The following is a 24,083-nucleotide window of genomic DNA, read 5'->3' as shown; positions in this document are numbered from 1 at the left end:
CAAAGAAAAGATGAAAATGTTTTTTTTATCCTTGAACACGAATGTGAATAGAGGAGCCATGTTGTGATTTTAAACTAATGTGGATCTCTATAGATCTCTATCAGTTCATCCATCAGAGTTATTATATATTAATATTTAATATTTATTGGCGGGCCTGCTGCTATCACAACACAAAAACTAATGAATAATCAATATCTACTGGAGAGAGATCAGAGGACGAGAACCACATCAGACACAGATTTCATTTTAAAGGAAATGGCCCAGTGACACTTTATAATGATGATTCATAGAGCGTCATGTTGTTCATTTCCTCCTGAGGGACAATGTGAGGACGCATGTGGGTGTTTGAACTGTAGATGGAAATAAAGAGGGTATTATGCTGCATCCATATAATTGAGTTCTCTGGTTGTTGGAGGTCACAGGAGGTCAAAGTTCAGCCCAGTGTGCAGAACAAAAGTCCAGTGTTTGGTGACATGTTCCACAACCCACTGAACCCAACAAAGCAGTCAATGTAGGCCTGAAGGAAGAGACGGTTAATATAGTGAAGTGTGGATGGTTGTTAACATTTGTAGTCCTGGAAGAAATATTTGTGAAAATCAATGTTGTGTTTTTCCATGTATCATTACTCCATGATAGGGCAGGGGGTTACAGTAATGCATATATTTTTCATTAATTCAATATAATTCTTATGTATTATATTCTTTCTTTGTCCGCGTAGGTAAATTGGTTTTCAGCAATAATTACAGGGCATTTTCCACACACAATTACATTGCCTCTTAAGCTGCTCAGGATTGACAGAGGAACAACATTTGGCCCACACAAGCTACATACTCTTATTGTGCGTAACAGCTTAAAGGTTGTTAATAGGGGTGGGGGGGTTGCAAACAGGAGGTTTAGGCTATAACACATCATTCGTGAATACGTCAGATGTGTTCAGTGTTTTACCGGCACGTGTTTGTCTTTGTCACCCACATTTGTTGTATTTTCTCTGCAGGACACATCAGTGTTTACAGGCTTTAAATTAATTATAAGGTGACATTTATTGTTATGGTTATTAATACTTTTCTATAGAAGCTTTTTCAACACAATGTGCTGTAAAACAAGACAACAACCTTAATAATAATAATAATAATCATAACAATAATAGTAATAATAGAGATAAAGCCCCACTCCATGATACACAGCATTTCCATGAATTTATCCCACATTCATTATCTGAGTAATAAAATAAAATAAAATATATTCTGACAAACCACTGAATTGATATATTTCTGTTGTATTTGAAACCATGTGCTATAAGCTCATCCTCTTCTGTCTGTGAATGTCATTATCTGTGCAGGGAGGAGAGAAAGGAGGCAGCATTTGAATGAGTGAGGCAGGTGCATTTTCACAGAGCTCATGAATAGGAGCTCGCCATTAGCCACGCACGGCTCTGAAGCGCGCATAAATAATAGCTGGCAGTGCTGATAATAAAAAAAGCGCACCTAGGGGCCTCCCCCACCCCCTGCCCCCCTTCTCTCTGTGTCCCTCTTTCTTCCCCTCTCTTTCTCCCTCACGGGAATTTACGCTTTTATGTCTTTTTCTTTCTCCCCCTTCTTTTAGTGGCTGCAGCTTTGAGTCTGCAAGCAACTTAAACAACAATTAGACCTATTTTTAGAAGCGTGTTTTTTTATTTTTTATTGTTGTTATTATTTCACATGGGACGTTGAGTTTATTCCTTTTCATGACAACAACAAAAAAAATCTTCAGCTGTGTTCTCTGCTCTCAGGTCCTGAATTTGTAATCCTGCGCTTTGCAGAACGAATCCGCTGGACCGGCGCCTTCCTATTGAGACGCCAGGAGCATAGGCACAAGCCCGGCTGCGTCAGAGCGCGCACCATCACCACCGGAGCACCAGCTTCTCATCAGCAAAACAAACATTTAAAAAAGATTCCTATTTAAATCCTGCGATTGCTCCTCGAGGGTTGTGTCTGTGTGTAGAAGTTGCATGTGCAGGCGGGAGTGAAAAGACTCGGCTGGGACAGAAGGAATGGGACACCCGGGCAGCAGCGCACGGAGAGGATGGAGAGGATGGACGCTCCTGGTGTGGGTGGCCGCGGTCAGCCTGGTGCTGGTGGACGGACGGAGAGTGAGGCAGCCCAGATGTCCCGCCGGATGCATCTGCACTAAAGATAATGCCCTATGTGAGAATGTCCGCTCCGTGCCTCACACTTTCCCCTCCGACGTCGTGTCACTGTAAGTGCTCCTGCAGCTATACACATTGTGCCATGATTAGTTGTCTGGAAAGCCTATGGTACATTATAGTAAATGCCTTTCAGTATATGCATTGTAAGTGTTATTTCTACAATTATTCATATGATGAATTCACCTTTAATGTATGTTTCTCCATTTGTTAAGATCTTTTGTCAAGTCTGGATTCAATGAAATCGCTGGAGGAAGCTTTGTTCACACGCCAGCCCTGCAACTGCTGTGAGTGCATCTATCTTTCTGTCCATCTCTCTATCTGTCTGTCTCTCTATCTATCTATCTCTCTATCTATCTCTCTATCTATCTGTCTGTCTGTCTGTCTGTCTATCAGTTCTTTATTTGTATAAACAATAAGGGTCCCCCCCAGAGGACTTGTATAGAGGCTGGTTCAAAGGGAGATTCTCTCTAATGGTGTCAGGATTATGCAATACACCACATGGCTACAACAACTCTAACAGCAGGGGCTGGGCAGAGAGGAGCTGTGTGTGTGTGTGTGTGTGTGTGTGTGTGTGTGTGTGTGTGTGTGTGTGTGTGTGTGTGTGTGTGTGTGTGTGTGTGTGTGTGTGTGTGTGTGTGTGTGTAGGCAGGGATAAATTATGTACACGGTCTTGGAAGGAGAACTATATATGGCTTTCAAAAACTGTAAAGTTATAATGATTCTTTTACAGAATGACATTAAGCGTTTTGTTATACAACTGAAGTTTGTTGAGTTATTTGAATTTGCAAATCCACAAATCAACAGCAAAGTCTGGTTTAACTTCTTTGTTTTTACAGGCTGTTCACAGCAAACGCACTCGACCTCATTGATGAAGACGCATTCCTGGGTTTACCACATTTGGAATATCTGTAAGTATTTACTTGTACCTTAAAGCTGGCAACTGCCATGCTTTTAAGTAATAAAGGTTATAAGGAGGACGTGTGGTAGAGCATCATAAAACCCACAAACTGCATCTCATTATTGTGCTGCTGTAAAACAAACTGATATGAGGTCAAAGCCAACCAGAACACTCAGTAGATCACATACCTCCGCCAAGGCCCAAATGTCAAACCACACCAAATTGCACACAATCATAGATCAAATCATAGTTTTTGAAATATGAAATCATGCCTCATCAGTGAAAATGTCAACTAACGCCCTCACAATGTGAAAAAACATCATGGATCAGTCTCTTTGTCTGGATCCAGTTCTTTCTTGGCCCATGTCCCATCGTTCCATTAAATTTGATCAAAATCTGTCAAGTATTTCTTTGAGTAATCCTTCTGACAACCAGACAAACCAATGGATGGGGCGTAAACTTCCTTGGTGGAGGTGGTGATCACTTTGGAACAGAGTGTTGCATTGTGGTACAATATTGGATTGCATGCTGGCATGTTTAAGGTTTTGACTGTTGTCTGATGAGGGTGGAATCATTTACATTCTCTATGACTTTTATGAGTTCATGATGTTTACTGACCTTATGTAATTCTTTCCGACATCAACCAGAGCCCTAGTCTAATTAGCTAGAATAATCTAAAACAAATGTGTCTGTGCCTTATTCCAGTATGAACAAAGTTAGTACAAAGCATAATGTACAATTTGGACAGAGCTCAGGTTTTCAGCACAAGCAGAAACACATGTTTCACATGTGAGGTTACTTACATAGTGTCACAGTCTATCTATATCAACCTAAATACTAATTAAATACTTCTCATTTACAGATTTATTGAAAATAACAAAATTGCATCGATATCTCCATTTGCTTTCCGGGGCCTCAAAGCGCTGATACATCTGTAAGTATTTTGTTGATTCCATTTAAATGATTTCTAAAAAGGAAGAATTGTGGTAAAAGCTACCATGATCCTAGTATTTAAGGTATTCCAACATGAACGGTTCCCTATTCTGTCACTTTGTTACTGTCTGAAGTGCAAAGTAATCAGAATCACTGCTGCCAGTGGTTACATCCAAGGTTACTGGCTGAAGGTTTCAGCTGGATCAGGTTGCTGAGAGACAGGTCATGGTGTCTCTGGATGTTACATTGACTTAGTGTTCCAGCAGAGTTGTTGTCCACATATTAATGGCAGGAAAAATAAGGATGATTCTGTGGCTTTGACTCTTATAATAACTATATTTTTGTCTAAATAATTAAATCAATGAGACAGAGAGGCCCAGTGAATTGGCTTTTATTAGAAAAACTGTGACGTGCCGACAAAAATGTTGCTTATACCGACAATAAGTGCTGGCAACCATTCTACTCAATGTTCAGAGTCCAAAAGATCTGATGCTCGATAAGCTCCAGGTGAGGCACGCAGAGCCGGCATGCAGCTCAGGGACAGGGGCTGATAGGTTGGGCTGGCTGAGGGGAAAGGTGGCAGGTGAACCATAAGGTTGAACAACATTCTGGCATCAAATCTGTAGCTGACCTGGTCTTTAAATACTGCTGGTTCTGGATGAGAAGAGTTTGCAAGTGTGAAGCAGTGTGAGATGCAGAGAAAACATTGAAACAACGCCTACCCAGGAACATGCACCCACAGGAGCAGCTCTAAATACGTGGACACAGCAGAAACACACATGCAAGAAGAGTATATATTATCTAGAATGGTAATTAGAGGAGTGCATACCCTAGATCCATGAATTATTCTCTTGGAAATTGGTGAAAATGTAAATGTCTCCCAAAATGTTAAAGAAAGTGAAGGAAAATTCTTGGATTTGCACTTTTGTCTGCATCTGAGTTCTTTTCTGGCCCACGTCCCATCCTTCCATCAAGATGTGTGGAAATCTGTTTTAGTTTTTCATGTAATCCAAACAACAATCAAACAAACCGACAGGGGTTAAAATATAACCTCCATGGTCGAGATGATAGAACCAACCTTCAAAAGTCCATAATCCTAACAGAATTCATCCTGTGAGCTGGAGCATGACAACGAAATCCAATCCAAAGAAGCCAAACTGTTTATCTACAGTATTTTTTGTAAACATTCACTTTCCTGAACTGCAAAGCCAGCCACAACTAAAGATAGTCGAGAATGTGCTCGACCTCGAAGGTCAAGACTAAATATAACAGTAATGTAACGTTAAACCAAGGGACTCATTATCTGCCCCTGATTCTAAGACAGGTTCCTACCAAGCACATTTTGAGTACATATGGAGAGGAGTACTGCAAAAAGGCATACTTGTGTTCCTCATCGTGCATGAAACAATGTGTGGATGGATGGTTGGACGACTTTCAACTCCCCCCATCCTATTTTCAGGTGTAGGGCATGTTGAACAGCACCGTAAATACAAGAGGTTTAACAGTTTATCTGGGTGGTTTAGGTGAGAGAACTCTGGTTATACATCAAACTATCATTAGTAAAGCCAGAAACAGTGTGAGTTAAAGTATCAGTGGCTCAGGTGGATCTCATATGTATCTGAGGAGAACAGAATACAAGGTGTGATGCTTTGAAGGGGAAAGAAATCCTTAGCAAACCCTTCACACATCCCTTTGCAACCATATGAAAAGAAAAAGTGCCCTGCAGATACCTTCCCTTGTTATCAGGAAAGTAAACAAACTTTTATACCAAAAAAAGATGAATAAATACATTAGAGGGCATCTTGAATGCATCACACGCTAAATACATTATTAAAAGGCACAGACAGGGGTCCTGCTCAAATCCTGTCCACTCCATCCTCCATCTGTTTGCAGAGCGCCTCCATCACAAACTCACAAACTAAAATGGCCTCTCTCTCCCCCGTGAAACCAACTCACGAATAAATAATGCAACGTCCATGAATTACGCCGACATTTCATTGCATCTCTTTCTGGTTTGGAGTTCACTCCTCCGCTCGCATGTGAAATGTGCCTGAGGGGCCTGTGTTTGTTGGTTGGTCTTATACCTGCGACTGGCAGAAATAGCCACGAGGCAGGCTCAGAGAAGAGAAGCGCTGTTTAAATATGGGTTTTCAGTGTGAAATATAACCAGCAGTATTAAGGGAATTAAATATTACCCACTACTCACATAAAAGGGAAAATCCAAGATTTGTATGTGACCCTTCTACAACGAATTCTAATCCCTCCCTGCACTAATTTAAATAAAATAATCACTAATTCTTATATTCCCCTTCTATTTCACCTGTTACATGACTGTGCCATGTCTCAGCTGTATTGTCGTGGATTCAGGTTTTGACTTCATGCGTTCAGTCACGTCATTTTTCTTGTTTGTACAATAATTTACTCAGAACCAATGCAAATCATATAATACAGTGTAATGACTCAGCATCTGCTGTCTGCAGCGAGACAGTTGCTCCTAATTCAATCACTGTGTGTATTTTTTTGTTCCCTTTCTTCGATTAGGAGTCTGGCTTACAACAACCTTGAGACGCTGCCCAAGGATGTCTTCAAGGGCATGGACGCTTTGACCAAAGTGTGAGTGCAGTCTGAAATCCAGACCCAGCGTATTTCTAGTAATATATCCTTAGATATTTATATATACTGTATGTATCATTATACAAAATGGCAATAGGGCCATGTTGAAAAAAAGATTTAGAGTTGTAAGTATTTCATTATTTGTGAAACCTATAACTGCATATCTCAACAGGCCGACCATCTGATATCCCCTCTAAAATGATATGTAGCCTAGAATTATGACTTTATTCTAATAATATTATGACTTGATCCAATCTGTTAGTTACTAATTTGGTAAATTGCATTAATATGTACACAAGAAAGAGTTTCACACATGTATCTGCACAGAGCTTGACAGAACCTGATCAGGATGCATATTTTCTTCTACACCAACAAGTAATAATCTTTTTGCATGTTACTTAGGTAGTTGTCTTATGAGCTTGATTTGTGAGATGTGGTATTTATTCCCAATCAAGCAATTAGCACAATGGAACAAGGAACATACATGTACTGTGATACACTTTGGTGTCTAAAGAGATTTATTCGGTGATGTTGATCCTTCCTTCCGCTTGTTATGGTGCTTAAAAGAAAGAAAAGGACAGTAATCAACACTTGAACAGGAGTGAGAAAACAAACGACTGTAGGAGATGTTATTCGCTGCTCCTATGGAGAAACAAAAGAGGAAAAAAAGGAGATAAGAGATCTAGAGGAGAGGTGAGGGTTTGGGTTGTGAGGCCAGAGTATCAGGGTAAAAGGTAAACAAGCCATTTAGAGAGAAAAGATCCTGGCTGTGGTCACACCAACACAATCAGTGAGAATAATGCAGGCTGCAGGGTGTGTGTGTGTGTGTGTGTGTGTGTGTGTGCGTGCATGTGTGTGGATTAGAGACACACATTCAAGGTCAACAGTAATTTAAACCAAAAGCGGGCTACGAGTAGAGACCACTGAGTAGATAGGACACTTGTTGTGATGTCGTTGGCTTGAAGTCAAAGTTCAGGCAAATATGGAAGAGACACAACAGACCAGGAGCAGAAACTGAACATAAAAGCCTCCAAAACATAAATTTTTCCGTGAACTGATGTTGCTTGCGATTCATCCTTGCATGTAAGTGATCTGCGGGGCAACAACCTGATATGCGACTGCAAGCTCAAGTGGCTGGTGGAGTGGATGCACCACACCAACGCCACCCTGGATCAGATCTACTGCAGCGGTCCGCCCATTCACCAGGGGAAGAAGATCAACGACCTGCTGCCACACTCCTTTGACTGCATCACCACAGGTATCATCTTCCTGTGTCTGCCCCGCTTCTTCCCACAGGAAAAGCCTCAATAATAGCTCCCTGTCCCCAGCTGACTGCATCACCTTTTCCTCTCACGCCTCCTCCCTGTTCCTTATCGCCATTTTATCAGTGCTGACAATAAAGCTCAGATGATGAGGCGTTTCTGTGGGAGAACTTATCGTTGTGTCATTGTGCTCACTGCCTTTCAGAGTTTGCCTCCTATCAGTCGCTGAAGTTTGAGTCGATCTCAGTGGAGGCCTTCACCTTTGGTAAAGATCAGTATGTTGTTTTTCCACAACCGTTCGCTGGGACATGCAGCTTCCTGGAATGGGATCACGTTGAGATGACCTTCAGACCCTATGACACTATTCAAAGTGAGTAAATAAAAGAGTCATAGCAGATCTTAACCCTTTAAAAAATGTCCGTCTTAAATTATAATACAATTGCTAATAATAATTGCCGGGACTCAGAGCAAGGATCTTTTTAGGGACATCAATTCAAGATGATCTGTTTTGCATTCTTAGCGCTTTTTCTGTGTCATCGACCTCTCTTCACGTTTAGGCACATCCACTGTGGTCTGCAAGCCCATGGTGATCGACAGCCACCTCTTTGTCATCGTGGCTCAGCTGTTTGGGGGCTCACACATTTACAAACGGGACAACTCCGCCAACAAGTTCATCAAGATCCAGGACATCGACATCCTGAAGATCCGCAAACCCAACGACATCGAGACGTTCATGATCGACGGGGAGTCTTTCTTTGTCATCGCCGACAGCTCTAAGGTTGGATGTTGTACCTAATTCTGATTTATTGTATTGTTCTTTTAATTTTGTTCACCTCATAGACTGTAAATAAAGATGGACGACACGAAAGCTCCCCGACAGTGTCTCGATCGCCCCCCTGGTGGCTGGCTGGAGTGTAGGTCATAAATCCTGCCATCATTATTTCAGTAGATGGAACATTGGCCAAACTACATGTCAAATAACTTTTTCTTAAAGATGGTTTCTGTCAGTTAAGGTAGTTCAAACCGATGTTTGTTCAAATGTTTCTCCGTTATGTTTGGTTGTGAACTCGTGCCACTGCGGAAGCTTTTGAATAAAAGTTCAACTGATATTTACACTTTTTCTTTCCTTAGGCCGGCTCCACAACTGTGTACAAGTGGAACGGCAATGGCTTCTACTCCCACCAGTCTCTCCATCCGTGGTACCGCGACACAGATGTGGAATATTTGGAGATCTCCAACAAGCCCCACCTGATCCTGTCCAGCAGCTCCCAGAGGCCTGTGGTGTACCAGTGGAACAGGAGCCAGAAGCAGTTTGAACGCAGGACAGACATACCAGACATGGAGGACGTCTTCTCAGTCAAACACTTTCGGGTCAAAGGTGAAGGCTGTAGCTTCAAAAACAGCATATGTACACACACACACACACGTTATATGTTTGCACTGACTAAAAAGGCATCAGCTGGTATGTGTGTGTGTGGACTCTAGACGTCATTAGTCCGTTTTAAAAGCTAAGACTCAGATAATCCGGGCCATGTTATATGATTAACAGTGGACTTTGACCCAGAAGAACTTTTTTTTTTCACTTGGTTAATTTAATAAAAGCGTCCACGACCCACATACTCAGCCGCAATTTATTACATTTTAGTACTTTATTGCTTGGCGAGTCACACAGGCATTCATCTCAAAGGTACTCCACTACTATAACCCCCCGCTCATAAATCACAACTGTATAATATTCTCTGTATGTCTTACTGTGACGGGAAAAGCTACAGCTCATGTATTAAGAACAGTTTGCAAAGTAGCTGCTGATTACAAGCTAAGAATTATTATGGATTAACACAACAGATTCATTTCAGAGCCCAGTTTAGAAGATTAATGTTTAAATTAAAACAGTCCCTTGAATGTTTGCCCTTTTCCAAGGTGATCTGTTCGTATGCTTAACGAGATTCATCGGGGACTCCAAGGTGATGCGCTGGGACGGTGCCATGTTCAAGGAGGTCCAGACATTTCCCTCCCGTGGCTCCATGGTGTTCCAGCCTGTCTCCATCGGCAAGTGGCAGTACGCCATCTTGGGCAGTGACTATTCGCTGACGCAGGTCTACCAGTGGGAGGGCAAGAGGGGACAGTTCATCCCGTCTCAGGAGCTGAACATCCAGGCGCCTCGAGCGTTTTCCATAGTCTCCATCGACGACCGTGTTTTCCTTCTCGCGTCCAGCTTCAAGGGGAAAACTCAAATATACGAACACCTCATGATTGATTTGAGTAATTAAACCAGTCAACAATTCAGGATGAACCATGTACACTATCATTCAAATGCTTCTTCTGCGATTTAGTTCAACTCCGATTTGACTCCACGACCTAGGTTCAGACAAATGTAAATTTTACGCAAAAGCTCAAACTATCAAAGAAATATGTCAAGTAGGACGTCACTGTTCAAAAGGTCTGACACCATTTTAATGAATATATATTCTCAGCAGTAAACGTTTGGCAACCTGCTGCAACTAGCTCATTTTGATCAACTCCTCTTTATGCCTTATATCCTCCTTTTGAAGAACTCAGTTACTCAAAACTCACAAACTAACAGTGCAAACAAACTATCTTTCAACTTGTAGGCCTGTACCTTGATGTACAGTCTATGTTTTTTGCTATTCAATTCTATGTATTGTGTTTATTTCTCTTGTAGGAATTTGATAGGAAAGATGTAGGAATGTGTTAGTGCTGACGATCATGTGACAATAACTAAACTGGGTAAAGTGTAGTGAGAAAAGGGGCGAATGCAGTTGTATCCAAGAAAAAAAAAAAGATTACGTCACAAGACAAATCTTCTTTAATTTAGGTCATTTCAGTGACTTCACAGTAAAACAGAACACGGAAAATAAATCTCACAAGACATCACCGTCACATGAGAGTTTTTGAGATTCACACGTGACAAAGTATAGACTTTTCAATATCTTGTAGACAATTTGTACACACAGTTAGTAACATTATGGGTAGTTTGGGAAAACTTGTTTCACAGGCAAAAATTGGTCAACTCCTGTTTATTCTTCTTGTTCAAATTTAGCAGCTATAGTTAATCTGAGTTTTTAATTATTTTACCCTGACAGAAGTGGCCTGGGGAAAACATCTGTCTCTGTTGTGTCTACTCCCAGATAAGCAAGACTGTACGCACGATACAGACACTCACAGTGTATATTCCTGATGAATGACTCGCTAGAAGCATCTCACTGTGTCAACCAGCCCTCTCGCTTTCGCTGCACTCTTGCCCCTTTTCTCCCTCACTGACAAAACCATTGTTATCTTTACTCCGCAACTAAAAGCCGACCACTGTGCAGCACCTGCTACCTGTGCTTTCACACGCTCCTCTTATTCTCACACGAAAAAAGAAAGAGATTATCCATAACAACGTAACACTTGCCAAATATAATGTTTACCTTTTTGCTATACCGTGTAAAGTACTTTGTATGATGTTGCTTTTGTATGTAGATGGGACCACACTCAGTCTTTTATTTTTCATAGACATAGAATTTAGTGTAGATATATATGTATTTTTAAAAACAAGGATCCCCTCCCTAACACTGTTTCATGCAGCTTCTGTAAAACAGCGTAGTCCCACTTGTATCAGTCTAATGTAGTTAGTAAAGGTTAGAGGATGATAGATATTCACTTGTCATCGTGCTCACTGTATTTTATGTACAGACGTAATAAATACTAAAATGCTTTAATAGGGGTGTGGGTATTTTATTGTATTGTAATTTGCCAGAAAACACTTTTTTGGGTCTAATTTTTCCATTTGCTAAAATCAGTGAGTCTATACGATAAGTTCTTGATTTAGATTTTCAGATCCAGTTTGGATCCAGATCTTTTTACTGAGCTTTATAACCTTAACATACATAACATGATTGTAAAACGTAAAGCTGTGTGATTTGTTGTTTATATATATATGTATAAACCATGACCTAAAATAAAAAAACTGTGTATTTCAGTACACGTGACAAACTATGAGCTATGATTATGTAATTTCCCAAAATAACTAACAATATATAAATACACATATGTGTAAGTATGAATATATCATATATACTCGTAGACACACACATATATACACACAAATGTACACATAGATATGTATTTTTTTGTGGGCAGAATCTTATATATTGTGTAATCGGGGAAACATCATAATCTTGGCTCATAGTTTGTTAAGTATACATAATAAATATTTTGATTTATATTTTAATCATATACTCGATCATAACACGATAGATTTGGAGTTCATGGTTGTGTGAAATATAAATAACCCAGGCAGCTTCATGTGTGAGGAGTGTGTGGATGTGGTTGGCTCAGACCTCCTCTGCCTCCTCTGTCATAGGCTCCTGCTGCAGCTGATCAGCGGAGGAGGACCGGGATCAGCTCTGCCCCCCTGTGGAGGAACTGACCACCGCACGGAGCTGGTGTCCTGCCACCAAGGTTAGTCATTAACCCCGTCTCCTTCTCCGTCACTCCGGGCACCGCACAAGGAGGACAGCAGTCCGAGGCATGCTGCCGCCCCGCCGCCACATCTTACCATGGGCGACTGTAACCACCGGCCGCAGCAGCGGGCTACACCCGCGGAGGACGACACCATCACCGTAGAGTTCCACAAAGTTGACCGCGGCCAGGACACCGACGGCGGCGAGCGCGACGACGATGAGCGGGCGGCGGAGCGAGTTCACCTGCGGGGCAACTGTCGCCTGTCGAGCGGGTACGAAGAAGAAGAAGAGGAGGAGGAGGAGGATGCTGAGGAAGAGGAGGTGGAAGCGACACGGGCCGACGAGTCACTGGAAGGCGGCAAGAGGAAAACGCTGTGTCCGCCGGCGTTTTGTCTCCGGAGAGATCCCGCATCCCGAGGAGGAAGTGCCCAGGAAGGTTAGAGAAGTCCCCCCGGCTACAAACCGCCCGAACCCCGCAGGGATCGGTGTCCCCGGCCCGCACCACCACGGTCCTCCATTAATGAACTTAGAGAAATAACGTGATAAACTTCCTGCGTCACGTTATACATCCGCGTTACGGCACGTATTAATGTAACAGCGCCGGTGTCACGTGTTCGTCATCAGCCAATTAGAAGCTCGTATTAACTTATTTTAATTTATTAACTTTTTTTTTTTTAACTTTTTTTTTCTTTCTTGACCCAGTGCTGGCACATATGACGTCATTTCATCTGACTTCACGTCACAAAACTACAAAATAAGTGCAACCAAATGATGTAAAGAAATTACTTTTAATGTAAATATACTTTACAACATTTTGATATTTCAAATTTATTGTACAATGTTGAGATTGGTGGTGGTTGTAACATCACTTATTTAATTTTGACAGCGACCAAATGATGCAAAGAAATTACTTTGAATGTATATATATATATTTGGTTATTTCAAAAATTCAAAAAATGATTGATGGTGTTTGTAACGTGATGTATTAACGTTAATGTCACATATCATTCGTAACGTTTGCCTCAAAGCCTATAGAATACTAGGAACAAATATTTAAACATATTTTAAACAATATGACACAAGCTGTTCCTACTCACAGTTTTTTAACATGCGAACAACTCGGTTGCAAAGTGTGAAGCCGACCTCTTTCATAAACCGGCCTAACATTTGCATCATCCTTCAAGGGGATGACTGTGCACTTTTCCACTACCAGGGCCATGATAAGTGTAGGCCGCCTCCACTTTACACTTATAAAACTTTGTTCTCAATTTTAATCAAAATATTTACACACAAACTATTAAAAACTAATACTTTAATACTAATTATGTAATTCAGCACTGTTCTAATGTCCCTGTGTGTACCAGTCATTATGATAAAACTAATAAAACTAAAACCTCTAGTATGACGACTTAAGGTTTAAGTCAATCTTTGGTTTGGTACAGGGTGAAAAAGACAAATGCTGTGTGTGGAGCAGACCACACATTGTGCTACAAGTACAAAGAAAGACGTCAGAGCCACCTCAGGTTGAAATTTAATAAGTGTGAGGGTATCAGTTTATACTTCCACAGGCAGGGTAAGCAAACACTGCACCACTGTCTTTTGCGGATCTTTATGTTTGTGGTTTTTTGAAGCGAACTTTCACCCGGACCCCATGGAGTTAAATAACATCCTGCAGTTACTGTACCAACACGCTAATATCGAAACAAGCAATGTTTTTTTAGGTGAAGTGTGGAACAGTGAGAACCCTTTTTAGGGCCCCTTTGTCTCTGTCCTCCCCTCTCACTTATCTTGTCCTCCAACCTCACCGACACTTTCTCTCTCTTTTATGCAGGTGCAGAGAAACCAAAGGGATGTCCAGGTCTGGGTTTGTTCTATGCTTTCCTGTCCACAGTCTTCTTCTCTATCATCGCTCTCCTGGTGAAATCCATCCAGGGAATCCACGCCATAGAAATCAGTGCCATACGCTGCTTCTTCCAGATGCTCTTTGTTATGCCTTTACTCATCTACCACAAGTAAGCATGATTTAGACACAGAAACACTCTGATTTACAGTCAGACGGTTAAACATTAACTCCATGTTCAAGATTTACACGTAGAATACACAAATGACATAATTAGTGCTACAGTAACACTCCCAAAACAGTCTTTACATAAACCAGCAATTTATACTGTGTGATAAGATAAAGTGCTTTAACTCAGCAAGGAAACACATGTCGCTGCCTGTAATTTATATCTGGGGATTTCTGCTGTTGTCTGCATGCTTTACCTTCACACTGCAGGTAAGTATCTTGGCTTATCTGCCAACTTAAACCAGCACTGCTGAGACCAGTTGAAGTTGTCAAAATACTCTACTCTAATATGTTTGTCAGGAAGTAGGAGATGGGAAGGTTTTTAAAAATGTCCTCCCACTTGAAGTTACAGGTTTTTAACAAACTCAAATGAACTTTTAAGGTTTTAATGTGGACATTTTGCTTTAAATTGCCTTGAGAGAATCCTTTCAAATCTGGTGCACGGATTAACTGATTTGATTTGGGTGGTCAAGTTCACAGTCTGCCTCTAGGGAGTTCAGATTTTGACCAGTTGTCACTTTGTGTGAGATTTGAACTCATGGAATTTCAGTGACCTTATATTAACGTGAATGCAACCTGTTAGAATAAGGGAGGGAGGGAAACTTTACTGGTTGGTGGAGGCATACAACCACAGGACAGTAATTCTAGTCTCTAAATAAAGTACTTAACAGTAGCACCCATCTCATGCCATCTGCACACAGGAACACTGTTAAAACTACAATGAACTTTACAGATTATCAGAAAATAAAATATTAAAATGACCTTGTGACCCTAAGATTTGAATTTAAACTGAATTCCCAAAGACTACCACCAATACTTATATTCATTCAGCTACCTATTCATCCTTCCATCCATTCGTCCTCTACATCCCTCTTTATTTTATCGTCACCAACAAAAGTACTACTCCTCCACGATTTTGCAGCTGCATCCATGAATCCATCCATCACTGTCATTTTCTCACAACCTAAACCTAAATGTGTCCATTTATCTATCCAACCATCCAACCGTTTGTCATCACTCAGCTCCCGTTACAGCTCACTTTTACTCCATCCATCACATTTTCCCTAAAAATTCAGTTTATCACTCCCTGTATCAGTCATTTCATCCATCCATCCATCCATCCATCCATCCATCCTCATGTCTCTGCTCCTCCAGGACAGGTTTCCTTGGTCCCAGAGATAAACGTATATTTCTGGTGCTTCGGGGTTTCATCGGCTCCAATGCCATGATCCTGCTCTTCTATGCCGTTCAGCAGATGCCACTGGCAGACGCCACCGTCATCATGTTCAGGTGAGAGCTGGAAGGAACTTGTGGATTACATTCACACTGCAAATATATTCTGTCCTTCCTGAATTGTACACTTTTTGTTAAATTCCCTGCCATTCTTATTGTTTCACCGTGTCTCTACCCGACTTTTTCCTTCTGTTTGGACAATAATCAACATTTCTCTCGGTTTTATTTTATGAATGGCACCCAGACATGCTCTCATCTCAAACCCATGTTTTTTCTCTGTCCATTGACCCGTCAGTAATCCAGTCTTTACCTCACTCCTGGCTTGGATCTTTCTGAAGGAGAAATGTACAATCTTGGATTGTGTCTTCACTGTTTTTACCCTGACTGGTGTCATCATTATCGCCCGACCACCTTTCCTCTTTGGCCAGCATCTGCGTGGCATTGAAGGCAACTACGCTAACCACATCAAGGGGACTATTGCTGCGTTTGCAGGTAATACACAATAACTCAGTTTGACGAAGCCTTTATAAAGCACCAGCCATATTAGTAGACAAAATGATTCGGGAGGTGATGGTCAGAAACTTTGTACCTGGTCAGTACCAGGTCTGGGTTACCATGGCAACCAAGGGAATCCACTACCCCGCTGCTGTGTCCCATGGCACATCCAGGTTACCTAGGAGATCGTCTTTCAAGTTAGTCATGGTCAGGGGCGGGTTACATCTTACACTATCTCAAAAAGTGATAGTCGCCATTCTGCTAAGAGACCTACTTGCAGTAGGGGCTTGAATTTTTCAACTTGCAGGAATCGATAGTGTAGTGACCACCAGAAAATCACTGCTACTTTTTGTGGATGGATCATCGAGCAAAGCCAGCGAGAGTTTCTCCTTAAGTAAATTATGAGCTTTGTTTTATTGCTAAGTTCCAATTTCAGTAGAAGTCTCTGGTGGTTAGTCAGCGAAATCTTAGTCAGGGAAAACATATGAGGAGGAAATTATTCCTGCAAATACAGGTGTAGTCCAGGAGGATTTCATGGAGCTATATATGTACATTTTCTATGTTGGTGTTTTCAGTCTCTAATATCTTTTTAATGTGTCTCTAGGAGCGGTCGCGGCTGCTTTTACATTTGTTGTCCTCCGCAAAATGGGGAAGAGCGTCCATTACTACCTCTCTGTTTGGTACTATGCAGTCATCGGTTTCCTCGAGTGCCTCATCACTGTATCCGTCCTTGGGGAATGGAAAATCCCGTACTGTGGGCGCGATCGCTGGATACTGATGCTGATTGCTGTCCTGGGCATAGCTGGTCAGGTCTTCCTGACAAAGGCCCTGCAGATCGAGAAGGCCGGACCCGTGGCCCTGATGAGGACTGTGGACGTGGTGCTGGCGTTCATCTTCCAGTTCATTTTCTTTAACCGTGCACCGACCTTGTGGAGCCTCGGAGGGGCGCTGTGCGTGGTGGCGAGCACTAGTGGAATAGCAGTCAAGAAGTGGTACAGCAACTCTCGCAAGAGCTGAGCTAGAGGAGCGACATGGAATCCTTCAGTTTTACTATTTATTCTTTTGTTTTTCATTCTCTTAGAGTATGTTCTTGATTTATTCAGTGTTTTACTTGTTATTCACATGCAAATCTGAGGAGGACGAGGCTTAAGCTGTTTGAAGGAGTTAAAAGCAGGAATACAGATGAGACGGTTATGAGCTTGTGAGAGCTTTAAATTCAATTTTTAATTCTGTACATCTATACATGTTGATTCCTGAGGGTCAACTTGTGTAATTTATTGTTATACATTTATTTTTGTGTAAACAAGCACATCTGACAGGAAAAAAGCTGTATAATCACCTTACAGACCCGAGCTGTGTCCTGCTCCCTGGAGCCCGTGTAGCTTATTTTCATGACAATATTCCTATTTTCCTTCCTGTTATAAAACGTGTGCAGCATAAATGAGGTGAAAGTTGAATTTCACCGTCATGAAAAAAGTTTGATTAAGAATTTCCTCGGCCCCATTTTCCTTTTGCTTTAACCTGAACAAAGAAGCCAAAGATAGATGTTTACTGCACTGGGACCATTCTCACTGTGCCACATAGAAATCATGTATACCAGCTATATTATTTCATTGTGCTATGGTCTTGGCACTATTGAATATACACTATATAATCCACACACAAAAAAAGGATGGAAATCCAAATAAGCAGAATAAATAAGTGAAATATAGATATCTATTACCTTTTAGTTTAAAAATGCATTTGTGATAAAAACATTTCAAATATTTCTGTAAAAAAAAAAAAAAAAAGATAAACTCTAAATAAAATCCCAATTTTAGTTTTTACTTGAATACACAGTCGTGCTGTAGGATTCTCTCAGGGAGTAAATTATAAATAAAACAATTATCCACATTTCAATTTATACAGATAAATCCTCCCCAAATTAAGTTGTCATTGAAGAAGTTATCCCATTATGATATATATTGATATTTGATTTTTCTTCTGTTACTTTTCCAATATATTAAGAAGTAATTGGGTCGAAAATATCTATTAAGATCCTGTCCACAGTTAATCATTTCTACACAATATCTCTGAAGTGCCTTAAGCAGGGACCTTTAACCTCCAGCTTCCTTGAGTGGAGCTGCTCAGTAACCAGCCGCCTGCACTGGACAGTTCTCAGGTGTTATTCCTCTTATGAATATGAGGTATGGCTGATAAGAACATTTCAGCTTATAAATGATTTTAATGCTTGTATTAATATTGACATTATCAAAACAGCATTTTTAAAATAAGGCACATAAGATGTGGCCTAAATCCCTCAGTATAAGAATACAGTATGTCTACTTCTTTAAGAAGTGGCATACACATTTCAAGGGGAGTACAGAGATATACAGTGGTCTGACAGGGCACGGCACAGTGTGACATGTAAAAGCCTCTCAATGTTGGAGAAAACACAATGAGCTGAGAGTTGATTTAATCTTTACTTCCATGTAACTTGCTGTGGTTCATCTTCATCCCAACTGTGCACAAATATTATGCAAGAAGTAGTCAAATAAGCACTTAAATAATAGTTTGTTTCTAATATTACCTGTTCTTTTTTTATTAATAAAAATGTATCAGCTCATAGACTTATGCTCCTACCCCTTAATTTTAATGAGCAGAGTTTAGTAGTAAAATGGTTTATTTCAGGTCAATGCATCAAAACCCCTCTGATATAATTCGATTTTAAAGACAACGTGTGAGATATAGTAAACTCTCTTGTGGTTCGAGTGCCATATTTTTGCGTGAATGAGTTTATTTAACGGCACTGTGACATTTATTAGTCATTGTTTGTAGAACAGTGAGACGTTCTGGACACTACACATGTTCGCAGGCTAATTTCATGTCCTTGTTTGATTTGCTTTCACACGTGACTTTTACTGCTCAGAATTTTAGTTTAGCCGACTTGAATACTGGTAGCTTTAAGCACAATGTGTTGAATCACCATCAAATGGTTTGGTAAACATTTGTTTCAGGACATGTAAGCCTTACAAACTTAATAAAGCTGTATAGGATTTTTAAAACATGGTTTAATAGTATTTATTTTACTATTTCTGTATTGTATTACATCAGCATATTCTTTGTAAATATTTCTGCATAGTGATGGACAATATTTAGTTCATTATGATTCAAGAATAAATTCCATATGAATTTATAACTCCTGTTGTCTGTGATCTTCCTCTTTCTGACATGACGGACACATGTGTCACAGACCCAAACTGTGCAGCGGTGTTGTCTAGTTTTACATCATTGTCCCAAAGTGTATGTAGCCTTACCCTAACTCTGCTAATGGCTCAATGGGTGACAAAGGTAAAAACCAGGCTACCTTTTTACAAACCACTGAGTCAGGCAGCTGTTGACAGGAGGGCTCAGAATAATACCTGACATAGTCATTGTGTGTCTGTGTTTGCATGTGTGTGTGCGCAGATTATTTGTCTCTGTGAGCGCTACACAGATTTCCACCAGGCCTTTGTTTATTTTCCTTTCATTTGTCAAGAACACACAGTTGTGAGGCATTGTGTGTTCCTGCAGAATGGGCCGTGCTGCATTGTGCAACAGCATCACCCATATCTTGCAAAACACACACTGGTAACTAACTGTACACAGATGGTGTTATAAACCTTCCTCCCAGTCCAGGCAGGGTTGCGGTGTAATTCCTCATCTGAGCAATGAGCTAAGTGAAGTGTGAAAAAAAGGCTGAACGAGAACAGAGCCGCTCTTTGTTGCAGGGCACAATAACTCGGGGCTAAAGATGCCTTGATTAGATTTACGTCACATTTACAAGCGTATAAGTGTCATTGTATACAAATAAAATACCCAAATGACTGATTTTGTACTTGATGTATTACAGGTATCATCAATGTTTTGATACCTCTGCTTTCATCAGTGCTGTTATTATCATTTTAATTATGATCACGTCAGATGTCCTTAGTAACTAATAAATCTGGACAAGTGTCACGGTTCCCCTTGTGTGTAATGAACCTTACCTCACAGCAGAGGGCAGGATCCACAAAAATAAGGACAGAGGAACTTCACCTCATCAGCAATTTCACCTAGTCTCAGTGTGTGCACATGCTGAACATACCACTGTAACAGAAGCTCATAAAAAAAAAAGTCATTTCATAATTCAGAGTCAGTCTCCTTCTCATGGTTGCTTTAATATCCATAAGATAATAAGAAAAGAACTCCCTACTATCATATCAAATATCACAAATATGACAACGCAGGATGTGTCAGAGATGTAACAAAGCTCAAGGCATAACAGTGTATGTGTTTGTGAGAGGAAATAAAAAAGCACTATAATCTTGGGGAGAGGCCACGCTCCCTCTCTTTTATCAGCGGGCTGGGGATTCCCAAAGGTTTGCTCGCTCCTGGGTGGAGGAGAGCCGGAGGAATGGAAGAGTTGCACATTCCTGCTGGATGGCATAAGACTTCCCATCAGTGGAGCGAGAGTGAATGGGAAAATAATCCCTCACTTTTCCAAGTTGAAATGAATACTGTCAGAAGCTGTGGAGTGGAAAAGGGCATCTCTCTCTCTGCAGCATGTGCTTTGGGGGTTTCTGGTGCATTCAGAGGCCCAACAACTGCACAATCTAACCTACTTTTTTTATTCTACTTCATATGCTGCGTATCTGCTGCACATTGGGTGCACATAAACAAGTGAATAATAGTTTCACTGTGTGGGACTGAACCGGGTCCCAAAGAGAAATCGTGGCTGATTGGATTGAGGTGAGACACATCTGGATTAAGGTTGGTCCATGGCCTGCAACCATTGGTCAAAATAATTGGGCCCCTCAGTTAAACCAAAGGCTTTGGATGAGGGTGCATATTGACTCATTAGTCTGCTGCATTGCTATAAAGAATAAATCACTTTGGACTAGAGTAAATATTGTATAGGGCAGACTGCGTAAAGTTAACGACTGACTACGGTGTGAAATAGTTGCCAGACATTCCAATGTAGTGACACACACGCACACACACACACACACACACACACACACACACACACACACACTGGTCTGCAGTTATTGTCCTCCTGTCCACAGCTCTGTTGGCTACTGAGAGAAACAGATGCAGCCTTTGTGTGCTGTTGGATAAATTGCCATCACAAAAGAAGGGCACAGATATCTAAAACAATATCATGCTGACCAGTGGCGTTGTATAGCCAACCATCATGTAAAGTGCATGTCTACCATTTATCCTGATTCAGTCCAAAATTCAATGCCTTCCACCTCGAGTCGTGTCCCTTATATACAGTCTATGGTCATGTCCCACCTTTCCACAAAGTTTCATGGACATCGGTTCAACAGTTTCTGCGGAATCCTGGTCACCAACAAACGAACCAGGCCCAACAATCCCTTCATTAAACCACATTTACGTTCAGCAGATCCAGATTTGTATTTGGATTCGCACTAAATTGCACACACTCATAAACATTTTACCTCTAAACACGCCCGGCTTGTTTCATAAATTATTCTCTGAGAAACCAACCCGTGCTGAAATCGAATGGGTTCTGTCCCGACCTGCAGCGCATCTTCCCTAAACGTTTTGCTGTCATCCTTGCAGTGGTTTTCCCACAATGCTGCTGACTAACACACAAACTAATGCGATAAATAATCAAGAAAGAAACATGGAGGCCCAATAAAAATCTAAGGAACCTAAGTGTCCAAACTGTGGGAGCTCAGTTTTCCGAGGAGCACGTGAAGGCATCAGGGAAGAGAAAGAGGTTTCCCACCACAACACGAGAAAGTGTGTGTGTGTGTGTTTGCGTGCGTGCGTGCGTGTGTGTGTGAGTGAAAGAGAGAGAGAGAGAGAGGGGGGGAGCACCGTGCACAGTCGCTGCAGGAATATGAAGTGAACTCGACACTGAGCGGAGTTTTGCTGGATGCTCTCTGGACTTGACAACTTCGGTGAGTAAGTTTTGTGCCGACACACTTCCTCCAAACTGCCGCCTCACTCACCTCTCCTACCCGGGGGACGCTGCACGAGTCCCGGCTGAGTTTGTTTGTGGAGCCGCTGAGTGACAGTGGTTCTCAGTGTGGAACCCCCAAATCCAAGAATCCGAGAAAAATCGGTATAACAGCGGTAATTAAAGTTTGTCTGCGAGTAGAATGGAGTGTAGATGGAATGTGGGTGTTAACTTTACCCGCGATATTAAATTCAAATCATTTAATTTGTAACTTTTAGCAAACTTTAACCTTTTGGCGCTCTTATTGTGGAAAGCTTACCTATACCTGCCATTGTGTGTCTGTTTGCTTTGAGGTTCACGTCTGTGTGTTATTGTCATTGGTTGTGTAAATTCAGCTCTAATTAAGTTCAGTAATGTGATCTTTAACTTTACCTGAGACACTAAATTCAAATAATTTATCTTGTAACTTTTCTTTCTCTTTTCAACTGTGTTTTTTGGCGCTCTTATTGTGAAAAGCTTACCTATATACCTGCCATTGTGTGTCTGTTTGTGAGTATGAAGTGTGTTGTTGTCAAAGTTAAGTTCGTTGATTTGATTATCCACTTTATCTGGGATCTCTTTTTTAACCGTTTTCAAGTTTTTTGGTTTTCTTATCTTGACATGTTTAGTGACCTACTTGCTCAGGGGTGCATAGCTGAATGTCTCATTGTCGAAGTTGTTTGTGTTTATTTAGTTAAAACTAAGTTCAATGGAATTTCTTTAAAGCTGAGCCCTGTCATTAGCTCTAAAGGTCTTTTACTTTGACAGGTCTTTTACACGGTACCCTGGAAGACATCCTCAGGGGGATACTGACCCGTAACTATTTCTTTTCTTCTGTGTGACGTTGCTTCCAAGTAATCAGTTGCAAATGGGAATGAAGATTAATCATAACCAGATCAGGACCGGTCTAACAGAGGGTTAGGAATTTTATGCCTGATGTCTGTGGTGCAGAGGCACATTGGGGACCTATGGAGAAATTGTCCATTTTGACAGTTCGTCCAGATTGAGGAAAGGGAAAGACCACAAGGAGAAAATATTGTCCTCAGTCTCAGGTTTGCTGTAGATTTACAGACTGGATCACTGTCGCCAACGTCTAGATTTTGTGGAGGCTACTTCAGCTTCCAGTCATGTGTGCTACAACATCGAGAGAGAAGTTGTAGCGAAGGTGCGGCGATGTCTTGAGATAGAATATTGGATCCTCTTTGCATCCTCTTATCCTGTAACCCCATCAGGTGCTTCCCATGTGTCAAAGCTCCGGGTTTTGCATCAGTGATGTCACAGTTTTATCTGCTGTCTGACTTTGGACGAGTTTACATTGCTGCCATAATTGACCATGGACCCTATCACAATACATTTTTTGTCACGTGCTTATCAAGCCACCGCTGTATTCGCTGATTACCTGTGCTTGGGAACTAAAGGTGCCTCCTGGAGTTTTCCTTTACACAAACAAAAGTTGTGTTTACGTTGAAGGTGGAGTCACGAAATTCGGTTAAATAACATTGTTGATATTTCTGCTTGAGAAACTCGACAAATACACCTGTAGCTAAGACGACAAGGAAGGTAGTTCTACCGTACATAGTGTTTTGAATTAACGACACAATGACAGCGGCTTATCTTGGTGAATATGAGCTGAATGTCTGTGGGCAAGTAATGTAACGCTATCAGGCAAACAAATGTGACACCGGTACCTGCTTGCTCATCTCCTGCTTCTCATTCCCCTTGTAATCCTTAAATTAGCACTGTGCCAGATCTACTGTAAAAAATCTCCCGTCCACTGCCCCCTGTCCACGAACGCCCCCCCTCGTTGCTGATTGGCTGGAACGACGTTGCCTGTGTCTCGATCAAAGCCACTTTGTCTATTTTCAATTTCCAGAGCAACTATTGGACAGTAGGAGAAATTCACTGAACCTGACCGAAGCGTTTGAACAGGGTGTGTTACTGCACCTTTAAGAGTTTCTCAAT

General features: G+C 41.2%; 3 protein-coding genes across 6 annotated transcripts in view; all 3 read left to right on the top strand.

Annotated features, from left to right (window-relative positions):
• The first annotated feature begins 1,519 nt into the window (after window positions 1-1,519).
• Window positions 1,520-12,892, top strand: lgi1b (leucine-rich, glioma inactivated 1b). Its single transcript, XM_069517182.1, has 10 exons — window positions 1,520-2,235; window positions 2,398-2,469; window positions 3,022-3,093; window positions 3,946-4,017; window positions 6,558-6,629; window positions 7,718-7,887; window positions 8,097-8,261; window positions 8,449-8,669; window positions 9,023-9,269; window positions 9,812-12,892. The coding sequence occupies exons 1-10, from the start codon at window positions 2,030-2,032 to the stop codon at window positions 10,159-10,161; spliced, it is 1,647 nt and encodes a 548-aa protein (XP_069373283.1). The 5' UTR covers window positions 1,520-2,029; the 3' UTR covers window positions 10,162-12,892.
• On the top strand, window positions 12,454-19,331 carry slc35g1 (solute carrier family 35 member G1). The gene is made up of 5 exons (XM_020083316.2): window positions 12,454-12,793; window positions 14,189-14,369; window positions 15,581-15,715; window positions 15,954-16,150; window positions 16,758-19,331. The coding sequence occupies exons 1-5, from the start codon at window positions 12,454-12,456 to the stop codon at window positions 17,168-17,170; spliced, it is 1,266 nt and encodes a 421-aa protein (XP_019938875.1). The 3' UTR covers window positions 17,171-19,331.
• A 2,619-nt stretch (window positions 19,332-21,950) lies between these two features.
• plce1 (phospholipase C, epsilon 1) overlaps window positions 21,951-24,083 on the top strand; it is a 73,610-nt gene continuing 71,477 nt past the window's right edge. For all 4 annotated transcript variants that reach the window (XM_069517482.1, XM_020083381.2, XM_069517481.1 and 1 more), the window contains exon 1: window positions 21,951-22,083. The gene's annotated coding sequence lies outside the window, so the exon portion shown is untranslated. The remainder of the gene's footprint in view (window positions 22,084-24,083) is intronic.

This window comes from Paralichthys olivaceus, chromosome 21 (assembly GCF_024713975.1).
Source record: "Paralichthys olivaceus isolate ysfri-2021 chromosome 21, ASM2471397v2, whole genome shotgun sequence".
NCBI classification, from domain to species: domain Eukaryota; kingdom Metazoa; phylum Chordata; class Actinopteri; order Pleuronectiformes; family Paralichthyidae; genus Paralichthys; species Paralichthys olivaceus.
The sequence above is the reverse complement of the archived record's forward strand: the minus strand, read 5'-3'. Positions and strand labels throughout refer to the sequence as shown.

What these genes read in the sequence shown, in the direction of transcription:
- lgi1b (XM_069517182.1), top strand. Translation starts at nt 2,030, where the DNA reads ATGGGACACCCGGGCAGCAGCGCACGGAGAGGATGGAGAGGATGGACG. An exon ending in CTCAAAGCGCTGATACATCT is followed by an intron (nt 4,018 to 6,557) that starts GTAAGTATTTTG and finishes TTCTTCGATTAG; the next exon opens with GAGTCTGGCTTACAACAACC. An exon ending in TCATCGCCGACAGCTCTAAG is followed by an intron (nt 8,670 to 9,022) that starts GTTGGATGTTGT and finishes TTCTTTCCTTAG; the next exon opens with GCCGGCTCCACAACTGTGTA.
- slc35g1 (XM_020083316.2), top strand. Translation starts at nt 12,454, where the DNA reads ATGGGCGACTGTAACCACCGGCCGCAGCAGCGGGCTACACCCGCGGAG. An exon ending in CCTTTACTCATCTACCACAA is followed by an intron (nt 14,370 to 15,580) that starts GTAAGCATGATT and finishes CTGCTCCTCCAG; the next exon opens with GACAGGTTTCCTTGGTCCCA. An exon ending in GACTATTGCTGCGTTTGCAG is followed by an intron (nt 16,151 to 16,757) that starts GTAATACACAAT and finishes ATGTGTCTCTAG; the next exon opens with GAGCGGTCGCGGCTGCTTTT.